Source organism: Pelophylax lessonae (assembly GCF_965119305.1).
Source record: "Pelophylax lessonae genome assembly, chromosome: 8".
In the NCBI taxonomy this organism is placed as follows: domain Eukaryota; kingdom Metazoa; phylum Chordata; class Amphibia; order Anura; family Ranidae; genus Pelophylax; species Pelophylax lessonae.
Window position 1 is genome coordinate 242,647,614 of NC_138775.1, and position 26,083 is coordinate 242,673,696.

A 26,083-nucleotide genomic window follows, 5' to 3' on the forward strand; every position below is an offset into this window, starting at 1 on the left:
ATGGCCTTCTGGACAGCAGTCAGGTCGTCAGTCTTACCCATGATTGCGGTTTTGAGTAATGAACCAGGCTGGGAGTTTTTAAAAGCCTCAGGAATCTTTTGCAGGTGTTTAGAGTTAATTAGTTGATTCAGATGATTAGGTTAATAGCTCGTTTAGAGAACCTTTTCATGATATGCTAATTTTTTGAGATAGGAATTTTGGGTTTTCATGAGCTGTATGCCAAAATCATCAATATTAAAACAATAAAAGGCTTGCACTACTTCAGTTGTGTGTAATGAATCTAAAATATATGAAAGTCTAATGTTTATCAGTACATTACAGAAAATAATGAACTTTATCACAATATGCTAATTTTTTGAGAGGGACCTGTATATTATATACCAACTTATCAATATATGTTAACATCAGCGCTATATTAGTTTCTTCGTATAGGTATTATTATATACTTCGATGTAGGGGTCAGTATGGATCACATTATCCTTGTACATCAGCTTTCTACACCGTTTAGAATGTGCACATTGTGTTATTTTTTTTCTTCCTGTTCCAGCACTGGGTGTGGAGTCTTGGCATATACTGTGTGACAGCTGATTGGCGGAAATGCACCCACCGCCCCCCTCCACATAGGCAGAGGGAGTAGGAAACAAACCCTTCCTCCGATTTGGATGTCCATACCCTTAAATGCACTTTCAGCTCATCTGTATTAGGGCTGCCACGACGCGTCGACTACAAAAAACGTCGACGTGCGTGAAAGGCGTCGACGCGTCAACGTGTGACGTCACACGCCCCCTGGCCGGCCGCAGCGCCGCTTCCGGCCGGGAGAAATCAGTGCGCCGCAGCAGAACACCGGGCCCGGGGAGGAGGAGATGCCGCCGTACGAGGGGCTGGGGACGGGGGGAGAGAAGACCGCGGTGGTCATAGACCTGGAAGAGGCATTTACTAAGTGAGTGTCCGGAGTCATATGCTGGGATTGGAATTGGGGTGCATGGGAGACATGGGATCTAATACTGGGGCGACATGGGACCTGTCATTGGAGTCTATTGGACCTGTCAGTGGGGGGTACATGGGGGTCTGCCAGCTGGGGGGGGTGTGGGATCTGTTGGGGATTCATGGAGTCTGCCTGCTGGGGGTGTATAGGATCTGTCATTGGGGTTCATGGGGTCTGCTAGCTGGTGGTACATGGAATCTGTCATTGGGGTACATGGGGTCTGTCATTGATTGGGGTTCATGGGGTCTGCTAGCTGGTGGTACATGGGATCTGTCATTGGGGTACATGGGGTCTGTCATTGATTGGGGTTCATGGGGTCTGCTAGCTGGTGGTACATGGGATCTGTCATTGGGGTACATGGGGTCTGTCATTGATTGGGGTTCATGGGGTCTGCTAGCTGGTGGTACATGGGATCTTTCATTGGGGTACATGGGGTCTGTCATTGGGGTTCATGGGGTCTGCTAGCTGGTGGTACATGGGATCTGTCATTGGGGTTCATGGGTTCTGCTAGCTGGTGGTACATGGGATCTGTCATTGGGGTTCATGGGGTGTGCTAGCTGGTGGTACATGGGATCTGTCATTGGGGTACATGGGGTCTGTCATTGATTGGGGTTCATGGTGTCCGCTAGCTGGTGGTACATGGGATCTGTCATTGGGGTACATGGAGTCTGCCAGCTGGGGGTGTATAGGATCTGTTATTGGGGTTCATGGGGTCTGCCAGCTGTACTAGGTGGGAGGGCTTACTGAAGGGTCTGCAATGGGAGGGGGGCTTACTAAGTGGTCTGTACTAGGTGGGAGTGCTTACTGAGGGATCTGCAATGGGAGGGGGGCTAACTAAGTGGTCTGTACTAGGTGGGAGGGCTTACTGAGGGGTCTGCAATGGGAGGGGGCTTACTAAGTGGTCTGTACTAGGTGGGAGGGCTTACTGTGGGGTCTGTACTGGGAGGGGGGCTTACTGAGGGGGTCTGTATTAATTACAGGATTAATTAGCTAATCAAAAAAACAATTAAGCAAAAAAAAGAAAAAATTTAAATAATCGTTAGATTAGTCTATCGATTATTTTTACGATTAGTCGATTAGTCGACAGACAAATTAATCGTTAGTTGCAGCCCTAATCTGTATTATATAACTATAGCTTGAATATGCTTTGATAAATACCTGACAAAACTAAAATTATGCCTGTGTCCCTATATATAAATGGACCTAGCTGTACATGACCTATAAAAAAACACCTTAAGCACAGCAAAAATCGCATGCGTTTTCGGCGCCATTATCTGCACCTTTTTCTCGGTAAAATGGCAAAAACAGTATTTGCTTCAACAAAATGGTAGCCATCTGCACACAGGCACTTGACTCCCTGTTGCATAAATGTGAATGAGATGGGTAAAAGATGGCTTCAGCGTTTTTGCCCTTTTCGGGGTTTAAAGTGGAAGTAAATCTTCCTATCGTTTTTTGCCATGAAGCTGCCATCTTGGCCTCTGTTTAATCTTCAACTGCCATGCTGCTTCACATGTGATCGGTTATGCCACCAGCCATTGGATGGTTTGACAGTTTGGTTGAGAGCACAAGCAAATGTGACAGTATTTCCGGCATGCTGGGAATGTAACTGTTTTTTGAAACTATTAAATAGATGGGTTTACTTCCGCTTTAATCGTAGAGGCCTTTATGATTATGCCCCGAAAAGGGAGAATCACATCTTTAGAGCTCTCTACAGGTGAAAAATAAGAGCTGAAGCCATCTTTTACCCATCCCATTCACGTTTATGCAACGTGTAGTCAGTGTCTGTGTGCAGATGGCCATCATTTTGTTGAAGTCTACCAGAGCCTGGCATGCTAATCATATCGGTCTTTCACCAGTCTAATAACATGCTGATCTGAATGACACCGGTTTGGGGGGCATTCGACTGGTATCATTTTCACTGTTTGGGCTATGCTGTGATTGGCTGTCATGGTGGTCACATGATCAAGAGCAAGTCCCTCCAGCTACCGGTCCCTAGTGGGGCTTGAGAGCTGTCTTTGACAGCTCAGTCTCTGTGTTCACAGCAGGCACTAAGTGCCCTTTCAGCACAGAAGCATCGGCTGCCCAGTGATGTATATGTGCAGCGTGTGGATGTTATGCGTGCGGTACATCACATAATGTAATTGGCAATTGTCGATTTGTACTGATGTGTGTTTTTTTTTTCTATTTACAGACTGTTCTTAGGACTCTTCACTTGCCAAAAAACAATAACCTTTATGTCCTCACTCCTGAGTTACCTCTGCCATCTTTGCCCAGCCAATCCAGGTAATCTTTTCTAGGTTGTTCACCTTCATATTATATTGATTTGTTTTAATGGAAAATTCAGTTAGATACACTGATACTCTCAGATGACACAAATGCGCCTACACTGGAGGGCCAGTCTATTCCAATGCCATGTAATCTTCCAGATTATTTTGAGATTTTGAAGGAAACAAGAGAAGTCCGGAAATGTACATGGATGGTAGAGCGCACATAATCAGAAATGGTAAACAGTGACTTTTTTTTTTTTTTTAACAGTAGGAAGAGTTAAAGCCCTTCCTACTGTAAAAAAAAAAAACTGTTTACAATATCCGATTATGTGCGCTCTACCATCTATGTAAATTTCCAGACTACTCGGATTTCCTTTTATTTATTTATTTTTATATATATATATATATATATATATATATATATATATATATATATATATATATATATATATATATATATATATATATATATATGTATATATATATGTATATATATATATATATATATATATTGTGTGTGTGTGTGTGTGTGTGTGTATATATATGTATATATATTTATTTTATTTTTTTTTTTTTTGCTGTCTGTGACCTGGAGACACAGCAAAAAGAGGAAAGCTCTACTAAACAAGGGAAAAGCTTAGGTGTCACTGCAAGAGGCGTCCCGTTTTAGAAGAATTGTTTTAAACTCATGTTCTGGGGACAATTGTAAACTTTTGAATTTGCTACCACTTTCTGTTCTAATTACCAAGACATATATAGAGGGCAAGCTAATAGACACAAACTGGAATAAAAACCTGATAGGGATTTTTATCCTTCCTTATTCATTCCCTACTTTATCCAAAAGTTTAAAAAAATGCATACCCTTTTAATAAAATAAAATACAGGATATTTATTATATTTAATTTTAAAGTCTTGCTTTAGTGGGTATAGTATAAAGCCACTCTATATTTTTGTAAAGTATCTGCATAAACGTAAGGGCACTTTTTTTTTTTAAAAAAGAAAAGAAAAATGTGAAAAAATAAATTTAAAACCATTACCTAGAGAGACCAGTTAGATTCCCTCTTTGCTTTCTCCAGAGAATAACAGATGAAACTGATTGGCCGGTATGGACAAAAACATAATTTGTGTTCTCTTTCCTCATATTTTATTTAATTTTTTTATAAATAGCTCTGTATGGGTTTACAACTTAAATTGGTTCTAAAGTCAGAAGGTTTTTTTTTTTTTTTTTTATCAATGAAATCTATGCATTAAAATGGTTGTAATCCTAAAAAAAATAAAAATAAATAAAACATCCAGTTTCTATAAAACGTAAATAACAGCACAGTGTTTGTGCTGTGTAATTTATCCCTTTCTATAATCTAAAATACCTGATTGATCCTGCCTGGTGCTGCCCCCCCCTCTGTAAACCGATCAGGTTTATCATGTTATTCTCTCCCCCCACTTGTCAGCTAGTGTCAGTGTCAATCTGCTCCCCAATAATTACACAGTGGAATGAAATGACATTATCCAAGACATTGACATTATGTCACATATGGGCTACATACCCAACTTCTGTCTGCGATAAGGGATTTTATATTTCAATCTGCTCCCCCCCCCTCCCCTCCTGCTGCTATAATAACTGTTTTCTTCCTAGAATCCCCTGTGTTCGATTGAGTTATGTGTCCCAGTGTATGTGCTTTAAAAAAAATATGCAGCCATACCTTATTTCCGAGCGCCGATTGGCGCTCACGTGACCTCCCGCCACTCTCCTCCTCTCCTCCTGGCTGGCATCAGCAGGGGAATTCTCAGCTCCTCCCGTTGTAGTTTTCAGATTTGGGGAGGAAACCGGCAAGCGGTCATGTGAGCGGCGTGGTAAAGTGTCTTTACAACCACTTGAAGATAAAAATCCTTCAGTGTGCAGCAGCCCACCCTCAGCCCCTCTAATACTTACCTGAGCCCCAGCTCAAACCAGCAATGTTGCTTGAGATCCTTGGCTATCTGGGACTCTCCCTCCTGATTGGCTGAGACACATCAGTGGGTGCCATTGGCTCCCCCTGCAATCAGTCAGTAAGCCAATGAGGAGAGAGAAGGATAGAGCCGAGCCACTGCTCCATGTCTGAATGAACACACAGAGCACCAGCTTGGCTTGGGTGCCCCCATAGCAAGCTCCTTGCTTTGGGGGCACTCTGCAGGAAGGAGGGGCCAGGAGCTCTGGCGGGGGACCTGAGAAAAAGATGATTGGGGCTGCTCTGTTCAAAACCATTGTTCAGAGCAGGAAGTATAGACATATTTGTTATTTTAAAAACAAGAAGACTTTAATATCACTTTAATATATAAAGACAGCCATGATACTTGTCTCCCAGACACTGACACTTCAGATGACACTGTGATCACACTGTACACACAGGTCACAAGTATCAATGTGTCACTGAACAGTAACATTTTGTGCTATTTGTTCATTCATAATCATGTATTCATCTCCTTCCCATTGTCTTCAGTATGTCATTTGCTTCAGTAGTTTTGATTCGATTTTATTGCTTCACTTTGCCAAAACACATCTTGTGATTTCTCATTTCCTCACTTGCAGAGTGTGATTTTGGAATTGTGAGAGCGAAGTGTCACTGATGAGAAGGAGCGTTGTTTTGGGAAAAAAAACCCCGAAAACTTAATGCCATCTCAGTCACGTTTTATTGTACTGGTGTTAAAGTAAAACTACAGTCTCCCATTAGAAAAAAAAATAATTAAAACATCTGTACTTCTGTTATCTCTTAAGCTGGCCATGCACTGTACAATCTGAATGTAAAATCTGTTTTTAGCTTCGCCAAAACTATGTTATAAAATGGTACACCTAAACAATTCATTTAATTAGCATCAAATCAGGCAAACCTTGTACTGCATAGTTTATGGTAATCTCAAGGAGATTCTTCAGTCAGATTGTAGAGTGTATGGTCAGTCTTAGTCCAGTTGCAAAGTGCCACAGATACCTGTTGATCCTGCCACTCAAGTTCAATTAATGCAGCTTCCTGTGATGGTGTGGCAACAATGCTGCACTGCTGTTGAATACAGAGCAGAGTTGCCACTCATGTAGGCTGTGCTTGCTTCCACTACAGTGGGATAAAAAATGTTGCAGGGACATGGCTTTCAGCAATTGTTACTGCTGATTTACACACCTGTAGCTTGTCCATCAGCACCTAACCACACCTAGTCCTGATTACTACTTTCTGGATTGGCAGCACTGCTTCCATTACTGAAACCCTCCCAGTGTGAGCTGCAGTGTCTGGGAGGGGAAGCGTGTGAGACACAAATGATGTAAGAAGTTGGCTCAGTCGGGGAAGGTAAAGGAAGTTTTTTTTAATTACTTAAGGCTTGTGCATTAGATAGTAATTTGTTTTGGGACTCCTTAAGACTGTCATACAGGAGGCTTTGTTGTACTTAGGTTTAGGTATAAGGCAGATGTAAAACACAAAAAATTATTGCAGCTATGTAATAGCAGAAGTACCTGAATTCACCTTGGTATCAGCCTCTTGCAGTTACTGCAGACTGGGGAAAGGCAAATCGGCACAAGGAGCCAGTAAGGTTTGTAGCCAGGAACACGCTGATAGGAGAGAGCAAAGTGACAGCGGTGAGCCAATCAGAGTGCTGCTTCTCCTTTCACTGTCCAGTTACAGCCTGGGGGAGGGACAGGGAACCTGTAAGTGATGCTTAAAGTGATACTAAACACACACTTTAATTCACATTGTCCCCAGAGCAGTGCAGTGTTACTACGGTAATGCTACATTCCTCTGGTCACTTTAAAATTTGGAAAAAAATTAAAACTTAACCCCCCCCCCCCCCCTTTCTCACTGTCTTCAGTCAGTGTTCCTAAACCCCACCACACCAGTTGAATGATGACGCTGTACTGCACTGGTGAATTGTGAATATTTTTTTTTTTTTTATTTCCTAATTTTACAAAAAATTACATAAAACACTTACTAAATACCTCGGACTTTCCAAAAAGGGGTAATTTGGGGGGTATTTCTACTGTTTTGGCATTTTACAGCCTCAGGAATTGAGATCATCAGGATTGATCAATTTTCAGATATATACCATAGTTTGTGGACTCTAAAACTTTCCTACAGACTAAATAATATACACTGATTTGGGTTATTTTCATCAAAGAAGTGTAGCGGAATACATTTTGGGCTAAAGTTATGAAGAACACTTAAATTTTATAACAAAGAAAAACGCTTTTTCTCTTACGTCCTCTGACAGTCGCCGCCCGTTCAGTTAGCCTTCACAAATGGGTAATGCGCCTCTCTGCAGGAGCAGGCTAGGCAGTGAAAAGGTTAACAAACAAAAGCCTTTACACATAACACACCTCTAGGGGGCGGTTCCTCAGCTATTACTCATCAGCCACTAGGAGCTGATCTTCAGTTTTGGTAGCAAGCAGTACATGAAGACTATCAAGCCCAAAAAGAAGATGGGTGGTAGGTTCTTAAAAAAATTCTACGTCCTCTGACAGCCGCCGCCCGTTCAGTTAGCCTTCACAAGTGGGATGTCCCAAAGCAGTGCAGGTATGAGAGGTATTGATAGTTTTTTTTTCTTTTTTATGGTGTGGTTTTAGTGACACTTTAATGGCAGCAAAAAAAAAAAAAAAAAATTCCGGTCTGCTTCCATGTCAGACAAGGATGTGCTGTGTAGCTTAGCTGTGTGAATCTCATAATTAGGACAGTAAGTGCTACTGAATTGCAGGTTTCCTTCCCTGCCAGATAGAGCTGTCTAACTTTCACAACCGGATAGAGAGAAATACAAGTCCTTTGGTGGCTTTAAAGGCTCCCATATATGTATTCCATCTGTTTATGGAGCCTTTTGATTGGAGTTGAGTGTTAGTTTTAGAGCATTCTATATAACAGTTATGGCTCGTTTCCACTGTGTTTTCTGGTACGGTTCGGTACGGTACGCTATTTATGCCGTTTCCATTATGAATGGTACCCTAATTTCGAACCGTACCGTACCCTTTCGTTGGGATACCAAGCACATTAGTACCGTACCAACAGGGTGGAGCTACACTCTGCAGAACTTTGATTGGTTGACAGAGAATCCTCTATCACAGCTTTCCTGCTACACCACGTCTATCATGAAAGAGTACTATTGGCAGTGGAAACGCAATGTGTACCGTTCCGAACCATACCGTACTGAACCGTACCGTACCACTCAGTGGAAACGAGGCATTAGCGTACCTCCTAGCCAGTTTTTGGGTAATTGATCTGCATAAAGGAATGCATTTATACCGATTTTCTATTTAATTCATGTTGTATTTTTTAAAAATAAAAAGCAGGAACACTTTTAGGTGGCTCCAAAGCTTCAAATGTTAGCGTGTGTGTTTATAGGCAGGGTGTTGCAAGTGTGGTTTTATACCTAAAACTGTTATTCAACGTGTTGGATAAAAAAAATATACTGTAGCTGTTGACTATTATAAAAGGACTCTCCCCTCTCCAGGGGTCCAGGGCTGGTCTCACCCAAATCTCCTCTTCACTTGTCTTCAGGTCCCCGGCATTGGCATGCTTACTGTGGGCAGCACAGCTGACTGCCCACTACGTATGTGGGAGCCACGCTGTGCTTTGTGAATGGTCCTGCAGCCTTCTTAGACCTGTAACATGTTCCAGAAGGTGCGGATAGGAGAAGAACTTCCGGTGGAATGCTGCAGCAATTTAATTGAAAGTGGGAGTGGATACCTGTCAAAAACCAGGTACCCACTCCCCCTCCCTAACAAGTGTCAATAATAGAAGAGTAGGAGGGCATAAAGTGGAACTTCCACTTCAGAGGGCCAGTTCACACCATTGAAATGCAGTCTAGATGCGTTCTGGATGCTTTTCTGCATTTGCGTTTTTTATGCGTTTTTGAAGCTTTCTTGTGCATTTTCCCCCCCATTTTTTCTTTACTGTAAATAAGGACATGTGTTCCAGTGCGTTCCGGTGTGTTTTACCATGTTTCAGTACAGTAAGTATAGAGGGAGAGGTATAGGTGGTGCTGCCTATTTTGTGTTTATAATCCCCAAAGAGAAAAAGAAATTTCTCTATCGCTCATTGACAGACGTAGTCTTCTTGATTCTCAAGAGCTGGGTTATGTTGTCTCCGCAGGAGTAGGACTAGGCAGAAAGACAAAACGTTCTAGCTCCACCTTAGGGGCAGTCCCTGAGGGTATATCCTCCCTCTCTCTGCTACAGGGAATCAGTTTTTTTTCTGTCTAGTCAGGAGTAAGGACCTAAGTTCCTTGCTGGGATCTTTTGGTCCTGGCAAGACTTTTTTCTTTAAGAAAAAGACATTTTTTAGGTAGTTTTTCTCCAGTGTTTTTCCTGTGAGATCTTCAAGCAAAAATGCCGGACTGGGCGACACTTGTGGTCACCCCAGCCGGCCTACGAGCGCGCGCAGACCATGGCATTGCGCTTGGTCGGCCGCGACACATTCAAGTAAGTACGCGGGGCCGGGCGACGGGCTGGATGTTGAGATCCAGTGGTCACCCCGGTTTCTGCCTACGAGCGCGTGCAGACCAGAGCTCCGCGCTGGGTCGGCCGCGACGGAGTCCCAGTGGAGGGACTGACCTTGCGAGTTAAAAGTCTTGCTTGGACGCCAGGAACCTGAGAGTCGAGGCGTCCGGAGTGGTCTACAAACCCCCACCCCGGTGGAGAGGGTATTGTGAAGAGAGGGTGCCTGTCGGTTCGGTATGGTGAGTAAACGTTCCCTTTTTTCTTTCCTCGTTATGAGGCAGTATGTATTATGGGCCCCTCCATATATGGTCAGTATATATCTGACACTAAAAGTCCCCCTTGTAAATACAGTATGTGTTTGTGGGAAGTGGACTTGGTTTGAGAGCTAACACTCTACCCAGCAGACTGTAGCATTACAGCAGACATAGGAGGTATAATCCTACCTTATTTGTAGTGTATCTCCTGTAGATCAATCAATCGCCACTCAGCAGAGATGCAGGTGGATGTGCTGGGAAAAACGATTTCGGCGGTCCGCCGCCATTTTGCCGTAGACCAGGTGCATGCATGTCCTCAGGTCACGTCGGCCGCCATGTTTTTGGAGTCTAATGTCTCCTGTATGGGGGCGGCCATGTTTCATGAGCCCAGCTACCTCGTGGAGAGCTGGGAACGCCGGAAGGCGTACACAGGGGGCGGAGCCACGTCCTTCTACCCGGGAAAAAGCAACAGCTCCTTCCAGTCTGTAAAAGACAGACGCTGACTGCAGTTGGTTGGAAACTTCACTGCATCGGTTGGTGAGCCTTGGGGGTCCCTCTCTCTCTCTGTGGGATCGAGAAGCAGGTACTCTGAGGGGCGCTATTGCGCTAGGGGGAGACACATAAAAAAAAAAAAAAAAAAAAGTTTTTTTGTGTTTTCTGGCAAAGGTGTCCTGAATTAACATGGACCCTGCCACTCATGTATCTCCTCCGGATCCCCTTGAGGGGTCTGCGGGATCCTCCAGCACCCCACTGACGATTGAATCATTGTCCGCTATTATGGAAACTTTTGTGTCCCGGGTGGAAGTGGCTTGTCAGGGACAGGGCGCAAGTAAGCGACCCCCACCTAACCCCTTATTATCTGAAACCTCGGATTCAGACTCTGAGCCTATTTCTGCAGTTGCAGGTACTTCATCTGGTATTGGTGTCTTGTGTACTGTCTTTTCAGACAGTGAGGAGGATGTTTCGGCATCAGCCATAGCCAGAGAGGAAGCGTTGGTAAACGCACTCATTGTATCTGTTCAAGAAACCTTAAGATTACAGGGTATTCCGTCAGAAATAGCTGAAACTGAAATCCCTTTTGGGACTAAAAAACGCATCAAAGTGGCGAAGGTTTTTCCATTGCCCAAATGTTTTGGCAATCCAATCAAAGACGAATGGAGTCTGCCAAAACGCATTTCTACTATTTCTAAAACGCATTAACAGGCGTTATCCGTTTGAGGAAACCCTCATTAAGAAATGGACAGAACCACCTGTGGTGGATTCACCAATTGCTAGATTGAATAAAGCCACGGTTATTCCTCTAGAAGACGCTCCGTCTTTTAAAGATCCAGTGGATCGCAAGATAGAAGCTATGTCTCGCACCATGTTTACCTTGATTGGATCAGCTTTCAGACCAATAATTGCTATTGGTCTGGTTTCGCAGGCTGTAACTGTATGGACCAAGTGGTTACGCCGGGACCTAGAAGAGGTCCCTCAGGCGGTATCAGATTCGTTGGAACAAATGATACAGGGGTTACAGTTTGTGTGTGATGCGGCGTTAGACGCCACTTCATTATTGGCGCGAGCATCTGTCTCTGCGGTGGTTCTCAGGCGTACACTGTGGCTAAAAGGTTGGTTAGCCGACCAAGGTTCCAAAGAAGCATTGGCTAATATCCCCTTTTTAGGAGAGCGTCTATTTGGAGCCAACTTAGATGAGATCATTAGGATCTCACGGGTGGAAAGAGCACCTTTTTACCGCAAAATTTTAGAGGTAAAGGAACTCGTCAAAGACGAGGGCCTTCGTTTTCTGCTCACAAGAGGTTTTGTCGTCCCGCGGGTGAAAAAATTAAGTCCTCCAAAGCTCCTGCAGGAGGCGTCAGGGGTCGTTGGTCGGGCAAGCAAAAGCCCGCCCCCTCTAGACCTGAAGATAAACCGTCCAAGCCTGAAGGTGCGCCCCCACCCATAACTGGGGTGAGGGGACGTCTTCGCCGGTTCCCGGATCCATGGCTTTCCAGAATCCCGGACAGATGGGTTTGGGAAGTCATAAGGTCAGGGTACAAGATCGAGTTTCGATCTCTCCCACCGGCGCGATTCTTCCCTTCCAATAGCCGACTATCCCTGGATCGTTTAGATGATCTGCGGAGAGCAGTCACAGATTTACTACAACAAGGAGTGGTAGTCCACGTTCCTTGGACAGAACGGTTTCAAGGGTTTTATTCAAACCTATTTACAATACCCAGGAAAGAGGGCAAAGTGCGTCCAATTCTGGACTTAAGGGCACTCAATTCTTTTGTCAACATAAGAAGATTCAGAATGGAGTCCATTCGCACAGTAGCAGCCTTTCTGCATCCAGGGGATGTCCTAGCGTCCATAGACATCAAGGACGCATATCTTCACATTCCCTTTTTCGCAGGACATCAGCGGTTTCTACGCTTTTCCGTAGAAGAGAACCACTATCAGTTTGTGGCGTTACCTTTCGGTCTCGCCACGGCTCCGCGGGTCTTCACGAAGGTGTTGGCCCCAATGTTGGCACTTCTGCGCCAAAGAGGCATATCTATCCTTGGTTACCTAGACGATCTTCTGCTTCATGCAGAGTCTCCTCAGACCTTGCTACAAAACATAGAAATTACTATGATTTCTTTACAGGAATTCGGGTGGCTGGTGAACCAGCAAAAGTCATTTCTGGTTCCCACCCAGAGGCTCGAATATCTGGGTCTAATTCTAGACACAGTCAGGACAAGAGTTTTTTCTTCCGGTAGGGAAACTCCGAAAGATTCAATCAGCAGTCCAGTTGTTACTATCCAACAGCTGGTCTTCCCTTCGGACTTGCATGAGGGTTCTGGGGTTGATGGTGGCTTCCTTCGTAGCAGTCCCATTTGCCCAGTCCCATACCCGAATTCTTCAGCAAGAGATTCTTCTCAGATGGAATCGGAATCCGGAATCCCTGGACAATCGGATCCGATTGAGCAAACAGACCAGAGAGTCTCTGGTCTGGTGGCTTCGGTCTCCGATGCTCAGCCAGGGAAAGTCATTTCTGCCAATATATTGGACGTCAGTGACCACGGATGCCAGTCTATCCGGATGGGGAGGAATTCTCGGTCAGTTATCTGTCCAGGGACTTTGGTCCCCGGAAGAATCCAGGTTACCGATAAATGTATTGGAACTGAGAGCGATCAGACTTTGTCTGATTCACTGGACCGAGCAGCTCCAGGGCAGCCCGGTTCGGATCCAGTCGGACAACGCCACGGCCGTGGCTTATGTCAATCACCAGGGGGGCACCAAGAGTGTCCGAGCGGCCAAAGAAGTGGCTTGCATTCTTCGCTGGGCGGAACGATTTGTTCCAGCAATCTCTGCGGTGTTCATTCCGGGGGTGGAGAATTGGCAGGCAGATTATCTCAGCCGTCAGACTCTGGATCAGGGGGAATGGTCCCTCCATCCAGACGTTTTCCACCAGTTGTGCCTACGATGGGGCACCCCGGATATGGATCTGTTGGCATCTCGATTCAACAGGAAAGTTCAGAGATTCGTGGCTCGCTCCCGCGATCCTCTAGCAGAAACCGCAGACGCACTGATCGCCCCGTGGGGGCAATACCAGCTAATGTATGCCTTCCCTCCTCTTGGGTTACTGCCAAGACTTCTTCGCAGGATAGAGGAGGAAGGAATTCCAGTAATCCTGGCAGCTCCGGACTGGCCTCGTCGAGCTTGTTACGCCGACTTGGTCAGACTGATGGCGGACGTCCCGTGGAGACTTCCTCTCAGGGAGGATCTACTGTCTCAGGGACCGATCTTCCATCCTGCTTTACGATCGCTGGTTTTAAACGGCCTGGTTATTGAGACCCAGGTGCTGAAGGACAAGGGATTGTCAGCTTCAGTTATTCCTACTCTAGTTAAAACAAGGAAAGCGACTTCCAGAAAGATTATCATCGTACATGGAAGTCTTATATTGTGTGGTGTGAATCCCTTGGGTTCCATCTACATCTTTATTCGGTAGTCCGAATATTGGCTTTCTGCAACAGGGAGTTGAGCAGAAGCTGGCCTTGAGTGTTATCAAGGGTCTGGTTTCAGCATTTGCTATCTTCTTTCAGAAGCTTTTTTCTACTCATTCCTTGGTGCGGAATTTCATCCAGGGGGTGCGACACCTGGCTCTGCCAGTGCACGCGCCGTTACCATCCTGGGATCTTAATTTGGTGCTGTCGGTTCTTCAGACACCTCCCTTTGAAAATATCAGGGAGATTCCCTTGCTTACTTTATCCCAGAAGGTGGTCTTCTTGGTGGCTATCACTTCTGCACGCAGGGTGTCAGAACTGGCTGCATTATCCTGTTGTTCCCCAGATCTGGTGGTTCATAGGGATAAGGTTGTTCTTCATCCGAATCCATCCTTCCTTCTAAGGTGGTTTCAAAGTTTCATTGAATAAGGACAGTGTATTGTCCTTAGCCCAATCATCCTCGAGAATTTGCATGGCATTCCTTGGATGTAGTTCGGGCGATCAGGATATACTTGAATACTACGGATTCAATTTGTAAGACGGATTCACTGTTTGTGATCACGGATGGCCCTAAGAAGGGGTTGCCTGTTCTGCTGCGACCATCTTTAGATGGATCAGACAGACGGTGGTATAGGCTTATTTTATCTAAGGGTCGGGATCCCCCGTTCCCTGTTAAGGCGCATTCTACTCGGGCGCTTAGAGTTTCCTGGACCTTCCGCCATCAGGCGTCAGTGGTTCAGGTTTTCAAGGCGACTGTTTAGTAGTCGGTTCATACCTTTACAATATTGTATAAGGTTTATGTGATGGCATCGTCAGATGCCTCTTCTGGCTGCAAGGTTCCTGCAGGCCACTGTTTGAGGAGACTGTTGGTCTACCTCGAGGATTTGTGGGGTAGGTCTCATCTGTTTACTCGATGAGTCCTTTGATACTTCTGGTTGGCTCCGGTTGGGCCTTCTAGATTGGATTTTGATTCTGTCAATCCCACCCCTCATTTTGTGGCACTGCTTCTGGATGTCCCAGCTCTTGAGAATCAAGAAGACTACGTCTGTCAATGAGCGATAGAGAAAAATGGATTTTTGTAAGATCTTACCGTAAAATCCTTTTCTCTTAAGCTCATTGACAGACGTAGTACCCGCCCCTCTATCATTGAGTTGGGTTGGGTTAAATTCTCTGTTACTGCTTTAGAACAGAACTGATTCCCTGTAGCAGAGAGAGGGAGGATATACCCTCAGGGACTGCCCCTAAGGTGGAGCCAGAACGTTTTGTCTTTCTGCCTAGTCCTACTCCTGCGGAGACAACATAACCCAGCTCTTGAGAATCAAGAAGACTACGTCTGTCAATGAGCTTAAGAGAAAAGGATTTTACGGTAAGATCTTACAAAAATCAATTTTTTCAGCAAAAAATGTAAAAAAGTGCACTCTTTAAATATAGATCATATATATGAAATGATATCACATAATGTGCCAAAAAACATTAATAAAGTGCAACCCTGCTAATAAAAACAAATATGGGATATTCCACAAATCAAAATATCTCCAACCCCCCGTATCGATATTGATAAAAACGATGTAATATTATTCAAAAGTGCTCTAAGTGCAATAATGTGCAAAGACAAATGTTATACAAAAGCCAATATAAATAAGTAAAATCAACAAATAATCCCATAGGTGAAATTCAAAAGAGCTCCCCTCCCATTTTCTTTTTTTTTAGAAATGTTCTGCCAAACACAAAATTAAATATCGTGGACTGTATAAATGTAATGTAAGTAACAGATGACCTTGAAATTAATTATGCCCTATTCTGACCACTAGAGGGGGCCCATTCATTACATTTATCAGTGTTTCCCATCGAACACTGTAAAATAAGAGCGCCGTGGGCTTTCAAGTCTTAAATGTGAATTCCATGAGTGTGAAGCTGGCTCAAAAAAAACTCTGTTACTAAATTATTGAGCTGCCGTGTGTGCTGTATCATACTGTAGTAGTATCAGCATCATACAGTAAGGCTGCGGGCAGTCCTGCAGCAGTACAGACGGCTTCCTGTCTGCTACTTGGAACAAAACTGAGATGGCCTGAATGCTGCCTAGCCAATAAGAAGAAGCCTTGCCTATATCAGTGAATATAAGGGTTCCTCTGATTGGCCAAGATGGAGAGGCAGGGGAATGATGTCATGATCTGCACCTCAAAATATCAGAGGAAGCCTTGTATTTTATTGCTTAAAGCACAAAGCTTTTCCCCTAATGGCTTAGAAGTATTCAGACCAACACAAATTTGTTCCTGAAGCAGATGGGAAATCGCCCTAACTGCTGCCAAATGCAGTGCCGTATATGTAACTGATAATGGAAATTACTGTATTAGGCCAGCTTGGCCCATATTAACTATTTTACTCTTTTACTGTCACCAATGTACGTTGTAAAGTGGTGGCATCAGCAGGATTTAGGTGGGTGCGTGTTTCCTAAGTCAACTGTCGGCTCTCTGATGAAAGTAATCGAGTGGCTGTACAGCTGCCCTATCACTTTCACTGACCCTTGGAAGAAGCAATTTTAAAGCATGACATGTTAGATATCTATATGCTTGGCATAACCTCATCTTTTAGAAGTTACCAAAACTTGGATAATATATTGCAGTTGTGTGACCTAAAATGAACATTGGTGTATTTTTTACTGGAAATTTACGCTTGATAAACCATGGTACAAATATTACGTGACCCAAAAAGTCAAAGCTACAATTTATTCTCCATTTTATTCTCCAGGGTCTCTGCTTTCAGAAAATATGAAGTGCTTGGGGGTTTAAAAAAAATCTTTAGACCTGAAATGATTTTTAACACGTGTGCAAATACTCAATAAATGGGTCTGACGTTGAAAGTGTTAAAGTGTCAGGAAACCTGGACTTCAGCTTTCAATTCATTTATTTGAGAAAATTATTACGACAGAATCATATCCTACATTATTTTTATATATATATATATATAAAATATAGTATATGATCATATATAGTATATGATCTGCAAGAAGGTAAGTATAGTGACTTTAGGTCCATTTTATGGGTGTCCAATTTTCAACACTTTACAACACTTTAAAATGATGTAAAGGGTGGGTTTGTATGAGGACAAACCTATACAATCCAAATTCTATCCAGTCGCACAGGTCCTTACAATACACTGTTGTTGATGGATCTAAAGGAGATCTTATTGTATGGTCAGCGTTACAGTTTCCCTTAACCCCGAGTGATCCAAATGAAATGTGCAGTGCTGCTCTAAGCTGAGACAGAAATCTCGCCACTGGTTGCAGGGAAGGGAGCTGGTGTCAGTGCATCATTCAGAGGTTTAAGAGCGGTAGCGGTTTTAGAGAAGAAAGGGCTCCGCTCACCAACCCAGTGCATTAGTATGTAGATGAACATGGTCTCAATCCTCTGTGAACAAACCCTGGTGAGTGGGACGAAACATGTCAGGGGGGGAGCGAAGCTGGCTGAGGCCACATTCATCTACATACTAATGGATGGAATTGTTGAGCGGCGCCCTTTCTTATCTTTAATAATCCCCTTCACCGCTAACATTGCACCCTAAAGCCAGGTACACACTATTCGGTTTTTTTCTGTTCAACCCAGCAGGTTGAACAGGAAAAAAAAACTGTCCGCTCCAGTCGGAGCCGCTGTGCTAACCGATCCTTAATTAGCACAGTGATCTCCCCCGCTGAGATGTTGTGTTTTGAGAAGGGGACGGCCGACCACGAGAACACTCCGATCAGCGCTCTCCACCATTGGCGGTTGGCTGCTGGTTTTCCAGCAGGCTCGACCAACATAAGCCAAACACGGGCCGAATCTCGGCCAGTTTCTTTTTAACTGGCCGATGTCAACCGGTGTTCAGCCTGTGTGTACGGGGCTTGACACTGACCTTAACCTCTTTTAATTATTTTATGTTTCTGTGTGATTTTCCCAGGTTGTAAAGTGCTGTAATGTACAGTATCATTGGCCTTAGTGGTGGTTTCCTGTATTTCCCAGCACAAATCTGTTTTTGTCTGATTGCTGTGGCCTGCACCAGTTATTTACTGTACATATAGAAAAACGAAAGCGACCAGCCCGGTTCAAAACCACTTGTCCCCTTCTCCTAGCGCCTATGGAGTAGCAATGGCAGAAAATATTCACATATATCAAAAAATAAAATATAAATATACAATACACCAAGCGCCGGTTCACATTGCAGCGACGCTACTTTGCACCGCGACCTCCGAGGTCGCGGTGCGAGCAGCGTGCCGCGACCTCGGAGCGGCCGCCACGGACTTCATAACATTGAAGTCTATGGCGGTCGCCTCCGGGTCGCCCCAAAGAAGCTCCGGACCCTTTTTCTAGGTCGGAGCGACTTATGTCGCTCCTATTAGAACGGGTCCGCAGCTTCCCTATGGGAGGCGACCTGCGAGGCGACCAGGTCGCCTCACAGGTCGCCCTAGTGTGAACCAGCACTAATTCTTGTCACAGAATGAGTACAACATAAACATCAACAAATATATCTTCACAATAACAGTTTTTGGCACTATTAGCAGCTTCTAATAATAAGTATCAGTCAGGTTAACATGCCTACATCATCCGTAAAGAAATAATGTCTGCATTAGCGACGCTCTTATAGAAGCAATGCAACTCCTGAGTCCTTTGCAACTCCTTAAGGGTGTCAGTGATGATAAACACTTAAGGGTGAAGTCCAAACAGAAACCACTGGCCTGTCAACACACTAAGTGAGACATCTCCCTTAGATAATAAACACTCACCAGAACTCAAATAAGGCAAGCCTTTAAATAATCATCCAGAGGGTCATGCAGACACCTCTCCTTACCACTTTGGCTCCAAAGTTCTGATAAATCCAGCCTTTGTTAGGTCATCCATAGGATTGTGAAGACTCTCCGCCAACACACCTCTCCTCACCACATTGGCTCCCATATAAAAATAAATGGACTCATAGCGTAATTCAATAACCATTGATTAATGAAAGTACCCAAAAAACATCTGCATTTAACCTGGGGTACCTTCATCAATAAATGGTTCCTGGCTTATGCTAGGAGTCCATTTATTTTAATATGGGAGCCAATGTGGTGAGGAGAGGTGTGCTGGTGGAGAGGAGTCTGCATGACTTTATGGATGAGTAAATAAAGGCTTGCCTTATTTGAGTTCTTAGTGAGTGTTCATTACCTAAGGGAGAGGTTTCACTTGGTGTGGTGACGGCTAGTGGTTTCTGTTTGGACTTCACCCTTAAGTGTTTATCCTCACTGAAACCCCCAGGTCCCTTTCACACATACGGTCCGTTCAGATCCCCCTGTCAGTTTTTCAGGCGGATCTGAACGGATGCCCCATTCATCTCTATGGGGCAGTGGATGTCAGCGGAGACATGTCCGCTGACATCCGATCTGATCCTGTCTGTCAAATCGGGATGGATGGAAACCCTATTTTCCATCCGTCTGGCGGATTGGATGAGAACGGACAGGCGGTCCGTTCTCATCCGATTCCCTCATAGAGGACAGCAGGGATCTGACACCTCTGTCTCCTCACACAGAGCGGAGACGGAGCTGTCATCCGCCTGCTTAGCGGGGATCGGCGGATTGATCACCGCTGAGAAAAATGGAGTCCGTCGGCAGAACGGACATGTGTGAAAGGGGTCTTAAGGAGTTGCAAAGGACTCTTAAAGGCACAAGAGTTGCATTGCTTCTGTAAGAGTGCTGCTAATGCGGACATTACGATTTACTACACATGCATATAAGTGGAAGCCGGTACACAATAACTGGAGGAAGCCAGTGATTAGATGGATACCTATGAATGTGATAGGGATGTTGAATTGGAGACCCATTGAAAAGAATGTGGATTTAGAAGGGCTGTGGAAAATGTTTCTGATCTAATATATGAAAAAAATATATAAAAAAATAACTAAATCCTCCTATAGAAATATCTTTCATGCATGCACAGTTGCACTTAATAAATGAAAGAGAGCATGTGTGATCATTCAGGTCCTGTGTACAGGTACAATGAATGAGATAGCAGTTGGTGCAATGCTTTGTTGCAGTATAATTGAAGTCTGCATCCCGGACCCTCTCTGAGATTAGAGTCCCATGTTTGCTTTGCCCCTGTCAGGCAGATCTTGGCGTGATTCTTTATTCTCCAGATTTGCATAGACGCCAGCTTTTTAAGTGGCTGCTGTTTGCAGCAAATGTGAGATCTCCTCCAGCATTAGCTACAACAAACATTCCATCTACATATTGATTTCTTATTTTCTGTTAATGTAAATAAGCTGTAATTACTGTAAATGTGATCCTCGCCTGACATGAGCCGGTATAAATCTGCAAGCTTAGAAAAAAACGGGAAGTTTAATTGACAGTTTTGGCAGTGTTTAATTTGAATTCCCAAGGCAATATATGAAAATAGCAAATGACACACTGCAGTGTTGCAGATGAGGCGTGCACTGTGTAAGTGTTTGTGGACACCGAGCAAATGAATATGTTTTGAACTAAAGAAGAGCCTGATAACAGATGGCACGGGCCACAAGCTTTCATAATGGCCCTCTGAAATAAAATCATGTGGTCCAAGATTGGTTCCTTAATGTTATACCTTTGCTTGGGTTTAATAATAATAATAAAAAAAAAAGCTCCCATTGTATTTGGTTGTTAATGTCTTACAATGCAACAAAACGCCAAAGTATTTTAATGTTCGAATGATACATTAAAGTATATTTAAACCCAAGTACAAAAATGTAATAGATTGCTGCATTAACATCGAAGGCAAAATTACCGCTCACAACTACTGTGTGTACCACCCGCCAACTTTAATTACTTGACCTCCAGAAGGTTTTACCCCTTCAGGACCCAGGTTATTTTTTGCTATTCAGCACTGCACTATTTTAACTGGAAATAGCCTGGTCATGCAACACTGTGCGCAAAGGAAATTTTTATTATTTTTGTCACATAAACAGAGCTTTCTTTTGGTGGTATTTGGTCACCACTGGGTTTTATTTTTTATTATATAAATGATAAAAGACTGAAAATTAAAAAAAAAAAAAAAAATATATATATATATATATATATATATATTTCTGTTATAAAACATATTCAATAAAAAAAAATTCGAATTTCTTCAGAAATGTAGGTGAAAATGTATTCATGTATACATGTCCTGGGTAAAAAAAAAAAAGCCTGTGATAGGGGAGTGGCCTCTCTGGATCTAGCAGACACTATCTGGGAGGGTCACTATCTGACACTGACATTGCTAGTGACATTAATCCAACGATTAATGATAATACTGTACGCTGACACTGTACTAATGACACTGGCAGGGAAGGGGTTAACATCCAGGGGCAATCAATGGGGTTAACGGTGTGCCTAACAATGTGTAATATGTGCTTCTTTTCTTTACTATCTGGTTGTTTTTTTGTCTCCCTGAAACAGCTGATTGATGTTCCCTGTACGCAGAGTTCTTTGTTTTTGTGAACACAGAACTCTGTGTGTGATTGGACACAGGAGATTCAGTGAATTTAGAAAAAATCATTGGCTGAAATCAGCTGCCAAACTCCTGCTGTGTCCAGTTAGCCTGCTGACAGGTGCTGATTTCCTGAACTAAACCTGTCTAGCTCAAAAATCCAGTCACCCAGTGGAAAAGCTAAGGCTGAACACTGGGGGAGATTTACTTAAACTGGAGCACTCTGAATCAGGTGCAGCTGTGCATGGTAGCCAATCAGCTTCTAACTTCAGCTTGTTGAATTAAGCTTTGAGAATACAACCTGGAAGCTGATTGGTTACACCAGATTCTGTGTGCACCAGTTTTAGGTATTCCGCCCCCAGGGAGTAATGCTCATCCAAGGATCGACTTCAGCTTAATCTCCTCCCATATGCCGTGCCCCTTTAACACATTTTTCAATGTCTTTTCCCTTAAATTTTTCCTGTTATCCTGCCAGTAACACGCATCCTGCTTTAGAGTGACCATGTTTTCTCACCGTACTGTACCATTGGTATTTACTTTGAAGCCAGACTATTGTTGTAGCCAGTTTGTGGGACCTTTTTTGATTCTTTTTAAAATGAATGTATCCTAAACCAGAACAATTCAAACTGAGCTGTTGGATAAAACGTTCATAATAGGATGTTGCCGTCATTGAAAGCCCCGATCAACCTCTGGAGGAACACTAAGGTTCACAATTCCTGGTTTGGACATTTACATGACTTGTGAATCTTATACTGGCAGTCCACTTTTGAACTTTCTTTGGAGATGTTAATCTCTCTGAAATCTGCTTTTACCACTCGCATGATACAGAGCTAATGATTACATACCACATACAGTGCCTTGCGAAAGTATTCGGCCCCCTTGAACTTTGCGACCTTTTGCCACATTTCAGGCTTCAAACATAAAGATATAAAACTGTAATTTTTTGTGAAGAATCAACAACAAGTGGGACACAATCATGAAGTGGAACGAAATTTATTGGATATTTCAAACTTTGTTAACAAATAAAAAACTGAAAAGTTGGGCGGGCAAAATTATTCAGCCCCTTTACTTTCAGTGCAGCAAACTCTCTCCAGAAGTTCAGTGAGGATCTCTGAATGATCCAATGTTGACCTAAATGACTAATGATGATAAATAGAATCCACCAGTAAATAGTCGTGCGGCGGTCGGCAAGCGGTTAAGTTAACTTTGTAGCGCCACCTTTTGCTGCGATTACTTCTGTAAGTCGCTTGGGGTATGTCTCTTTCAGTTTTGCACATCGAGAGACTGAAATTTTTGCCCATTTCTCCTTGCAAAACAGCTCGAGCTCAGTGAGGTTGTATGGAGAGCGTTTGTGAACAGCAGTTTTCAGTTCTTTCCACAGATTCTCGATTGGATTCAGGTCTGGACTTTGACTTGGCCATTCTAACAACTGGATATGTATTTGTGAACCATTCCATTGTAGATTTTGCTTTGTTTTGGATCATTGTCTTGTTGGAAGACAAATCTCCGTCCCAGTCTCTGGTCTTTTGCAGACTCCATCAGGTTTTCTTCCAGAATGGTCCTGTATTTGGCTCCATCCATCTTCCCATCAATTTTAACCATCTTCCCTGTCCCTGCTGAAGAAAAGCAGGCCCAAACCATGATGCTGCCACCACCATGTTTGACAGTGGGAATGGTGTGTTCCAGTGTTAATTTCGTCGACTAAAACCGACTAAAACGTTTTCGTCTACTAAATTAACACAATTTTAGTCGACTAAAATACGACTAAAACTAAAACAATTCAGATGACTAAAATACAACTAAATCTAAAATGGCATTTTAGTCTTAAGACTAAAATACGACTAAAACTAAAATAGCATTTTAGTCAAAAGACTATAACTAAAACTAAATCGAAATTTGCTGCCAAAATTAACACTGGTGCATGCTCAAAGCTTAATACCATAAATAATAACATATTAGATTTTTCACTCCAGGACCAGCAGTAGTATATAATGAGTTTGGAAATTGTAGAGAAATGCTTAAATAATGTATTACAAATTACAATTGAACTACACCCATATAGATGACTAAAATGAGTTTGTCGACTAAAATGTAGGACGTTTTAGTCGACTAAAATGTAGGACGTTTTAGTCGACTAAAATGTAGGACGTTTTAGTCGACTAAATACGACTAAAACTAAAACACTTGCAGAAGACTAAAATGGGACTAAAACTAAATTGAAATTTGCTGCCAAGATTAACACTGGTGTGTTCAGGGTGGTGAGCTGTGTTGCTTTTACGGCAAACATAACGTTTTGCATTGTTGCCAAAAAGTTTGATTTTGGTTTCATCTGACCAGAGCACCTTCTTCCACATGTTTGGTGTGTCTCCCAGGTGGCTTGTGGCAAACTTCAAACAACACTTTTTATGGATATCTTTAAGAAATGGCTTTCTTCTTGCCACTCTTCCATAAAGGCCAGATTTGTGCAGTATACGACTGTTTGTTGTCCTATGGACAGAGTCTCCCACCTCAGCTGTAGATCTCTGCAGTTCATCCAGAGTGATCATGGCTGCTTACCAGAGGGAATGGGCCCCCAACTTAATGGACAGGCCACTCAAGCTTAAGAAAAAAACACTCGGGATAGACTCTTTCCTCCACACATATATAGATATGGATCGCTTCCAACCACTTCTCAACTCTCCAGGGTACAACACATTGCCGTGGTAAAGCTCATAAATAGCTCCGGTGTAAGTTGTTTAACCATATAGGAAGGAAGAAGGAAGGAAATCATAGCGTAATCCAGCAATGATAATCAGTCAAATTTATTAAAGGTTCCACTTGCATAACAGAAGACATGTACAAGCAGACATCATAAAATTGCGGCGTCCCGCGGTAGTGAGGTGAGCCGGCGTCAAGAGAGGCGTGACGAACGTGGTGTCCGGAACCACCCTGTGTTGTACCCTGGAGAGTTGAGAAGTGGTTGGAAGCGATCCATATCTATATATGTGTGGAGGAAAGAGTCTATCCCGAGTGGTTTTTTTCTTACGCTTGAGTGGCCTGTCCATTAAGTTGGGGGCCCATTCCCTCTGGTAAGCAGCCACCTTTATTTACCTACCACGGGTGTCTTCCTCCTGCTCACCATACCTTGGGATCTCACCTTCTGTTGGACTTTTTCTCTCCATCTTAGATCCATGTTTGGGATTCATGATTCCTATGGACTTTTATATATTGATCTTGGCTGACTTCACTGCACTTATGACTTATATGATATATATTTATTTATTATAGTTATTTTTAGCGCTGCACTATTTTGATACGTATAATATAATATACACAGGCGGTCCCCGGGTTATAAACATCCCACTTACAAACGATTCCTACTTAAAAATGGAGGGATACAACAGGAAGTAAGAGGAAATCTACCTCTAGGAAGGGAAATTCACTCCTGTAAAAGTTCTCCTGGAAAAAAGGTGTATCCACTGAAGATTTATCACTAAACCTTGCTTCCACAACACCCAAACATTTTCAAAATCCAATTGTCATAGGGACAGAAAGTGAGGTGAAATCTTCTGTACAGGGGCACAGACAGCTAAAAAAATGATACAGGGGTGTTAACCCTTCCCTATGCTATCCATAAAACTGAAAAATTATTTTTTTGGCTGGAGCTACACTTAAAAAATTTACCTATTGCGACTTACAAACGAATTCGACTTAAGAACAAACCTACAGTCCCTATCTTGCTTGTAACCCAGGGACCTCCTGTATTAAGAAAGAAAAGGGGACACATTCAAAAAAGTATTGAAAATTCTAAAAGTCGCAATATGGACTTTAACGGTGCCCCAAAGAGTAATGTACTGTACAACAATTGTTTAACATAAACTGTGAGGGTTCCTCCCCAAATTACACTTTATTGATATAAACATTAAAAGCTAGACAAAGTTCATCTAAAATGCTTAAAAGAAAAATGCGAAAAAGTAAATTCTTGGTAGGTTTAATACAATTTTTTTTTTTTTTTTTATAACGTAAGGATCTGAAGAATAAGTGGGTTACCGTAACTTTGTAGGGTTTCCCTTGATTCATAGAGTCAAGTTCTTCTGGTTCCTGTTTAGTTTATCTTTGAAAGATCCAGAATCCAGACAAATATCGACCACACCTGGTGGCTGATTTTTGTCTGACTCCTTGCCATTCTATTGGCCACCATAGGTTGTGGGTTTCCTCATTGGCAAATAGGTGGGAGAAGGTGCGCCAAATATCGACCATGCAAGTCATGGCTTCTGCTTGTACAATTGAGTGCTAGGTTTTGAAGGATACCTGGGTGCTTTGAAAAAACTCAAGCATATATAGGCAAATACTTGAAAGGACCATTAATGAGCTTTAGTAGATGGAAGTGGGTGGATCCAATTTGAATTTTACATGAAAAGTAAAAATTTTAATATAACTGCGGCTGCCTATATTTCTGAACTTATGTATTGTTTAGATGTGCTGCATCAATTGAAGGTAACCTATGGTTATGAATTTATTTCATTATATGTGCTGTTTTAATTGCATTGGTTTGTTATAGGTTTACTTTAAAATATAGGGTTACCATCCCTGTAAGAGCAATCATTAACTTATGTTAATTATACGATCCAATTATACTGGAATCTATGTATTACTTCAGAGACTAGTTAATGCAATATTGTGCTCCTGCGTTACTTGTGTGTAGTGACATTGTGACATGTGTTATAACACGTCAGGGTGGCC

General features: G+C 43.0%; 1 protein-coding gene across 2 annotated transcripts in view; it reads left to right on the plus strand.

Annotated features, from left to right (window-relative positions):
• Window positions 1–26,083, plus strand: part of FAF1 (Fas associated factor 1) — a 515,086-nt gene that overhangs the window by 146,968 nt on the left and 342,035 nt on the right. For both annotated transcript variants that reach the window (XM_082265737.1, XM_082265738.1), the window contains exon 6: window positions 3,177–3,268. In XM_082265737.1, the coding sequence (XP_082121863.1) occupies window positions 3,177–3,268 (92 nt within the window). The remainder of the gene's footprint in view (window positions 1–3,176; window positions 3,269–26,083) is intronic.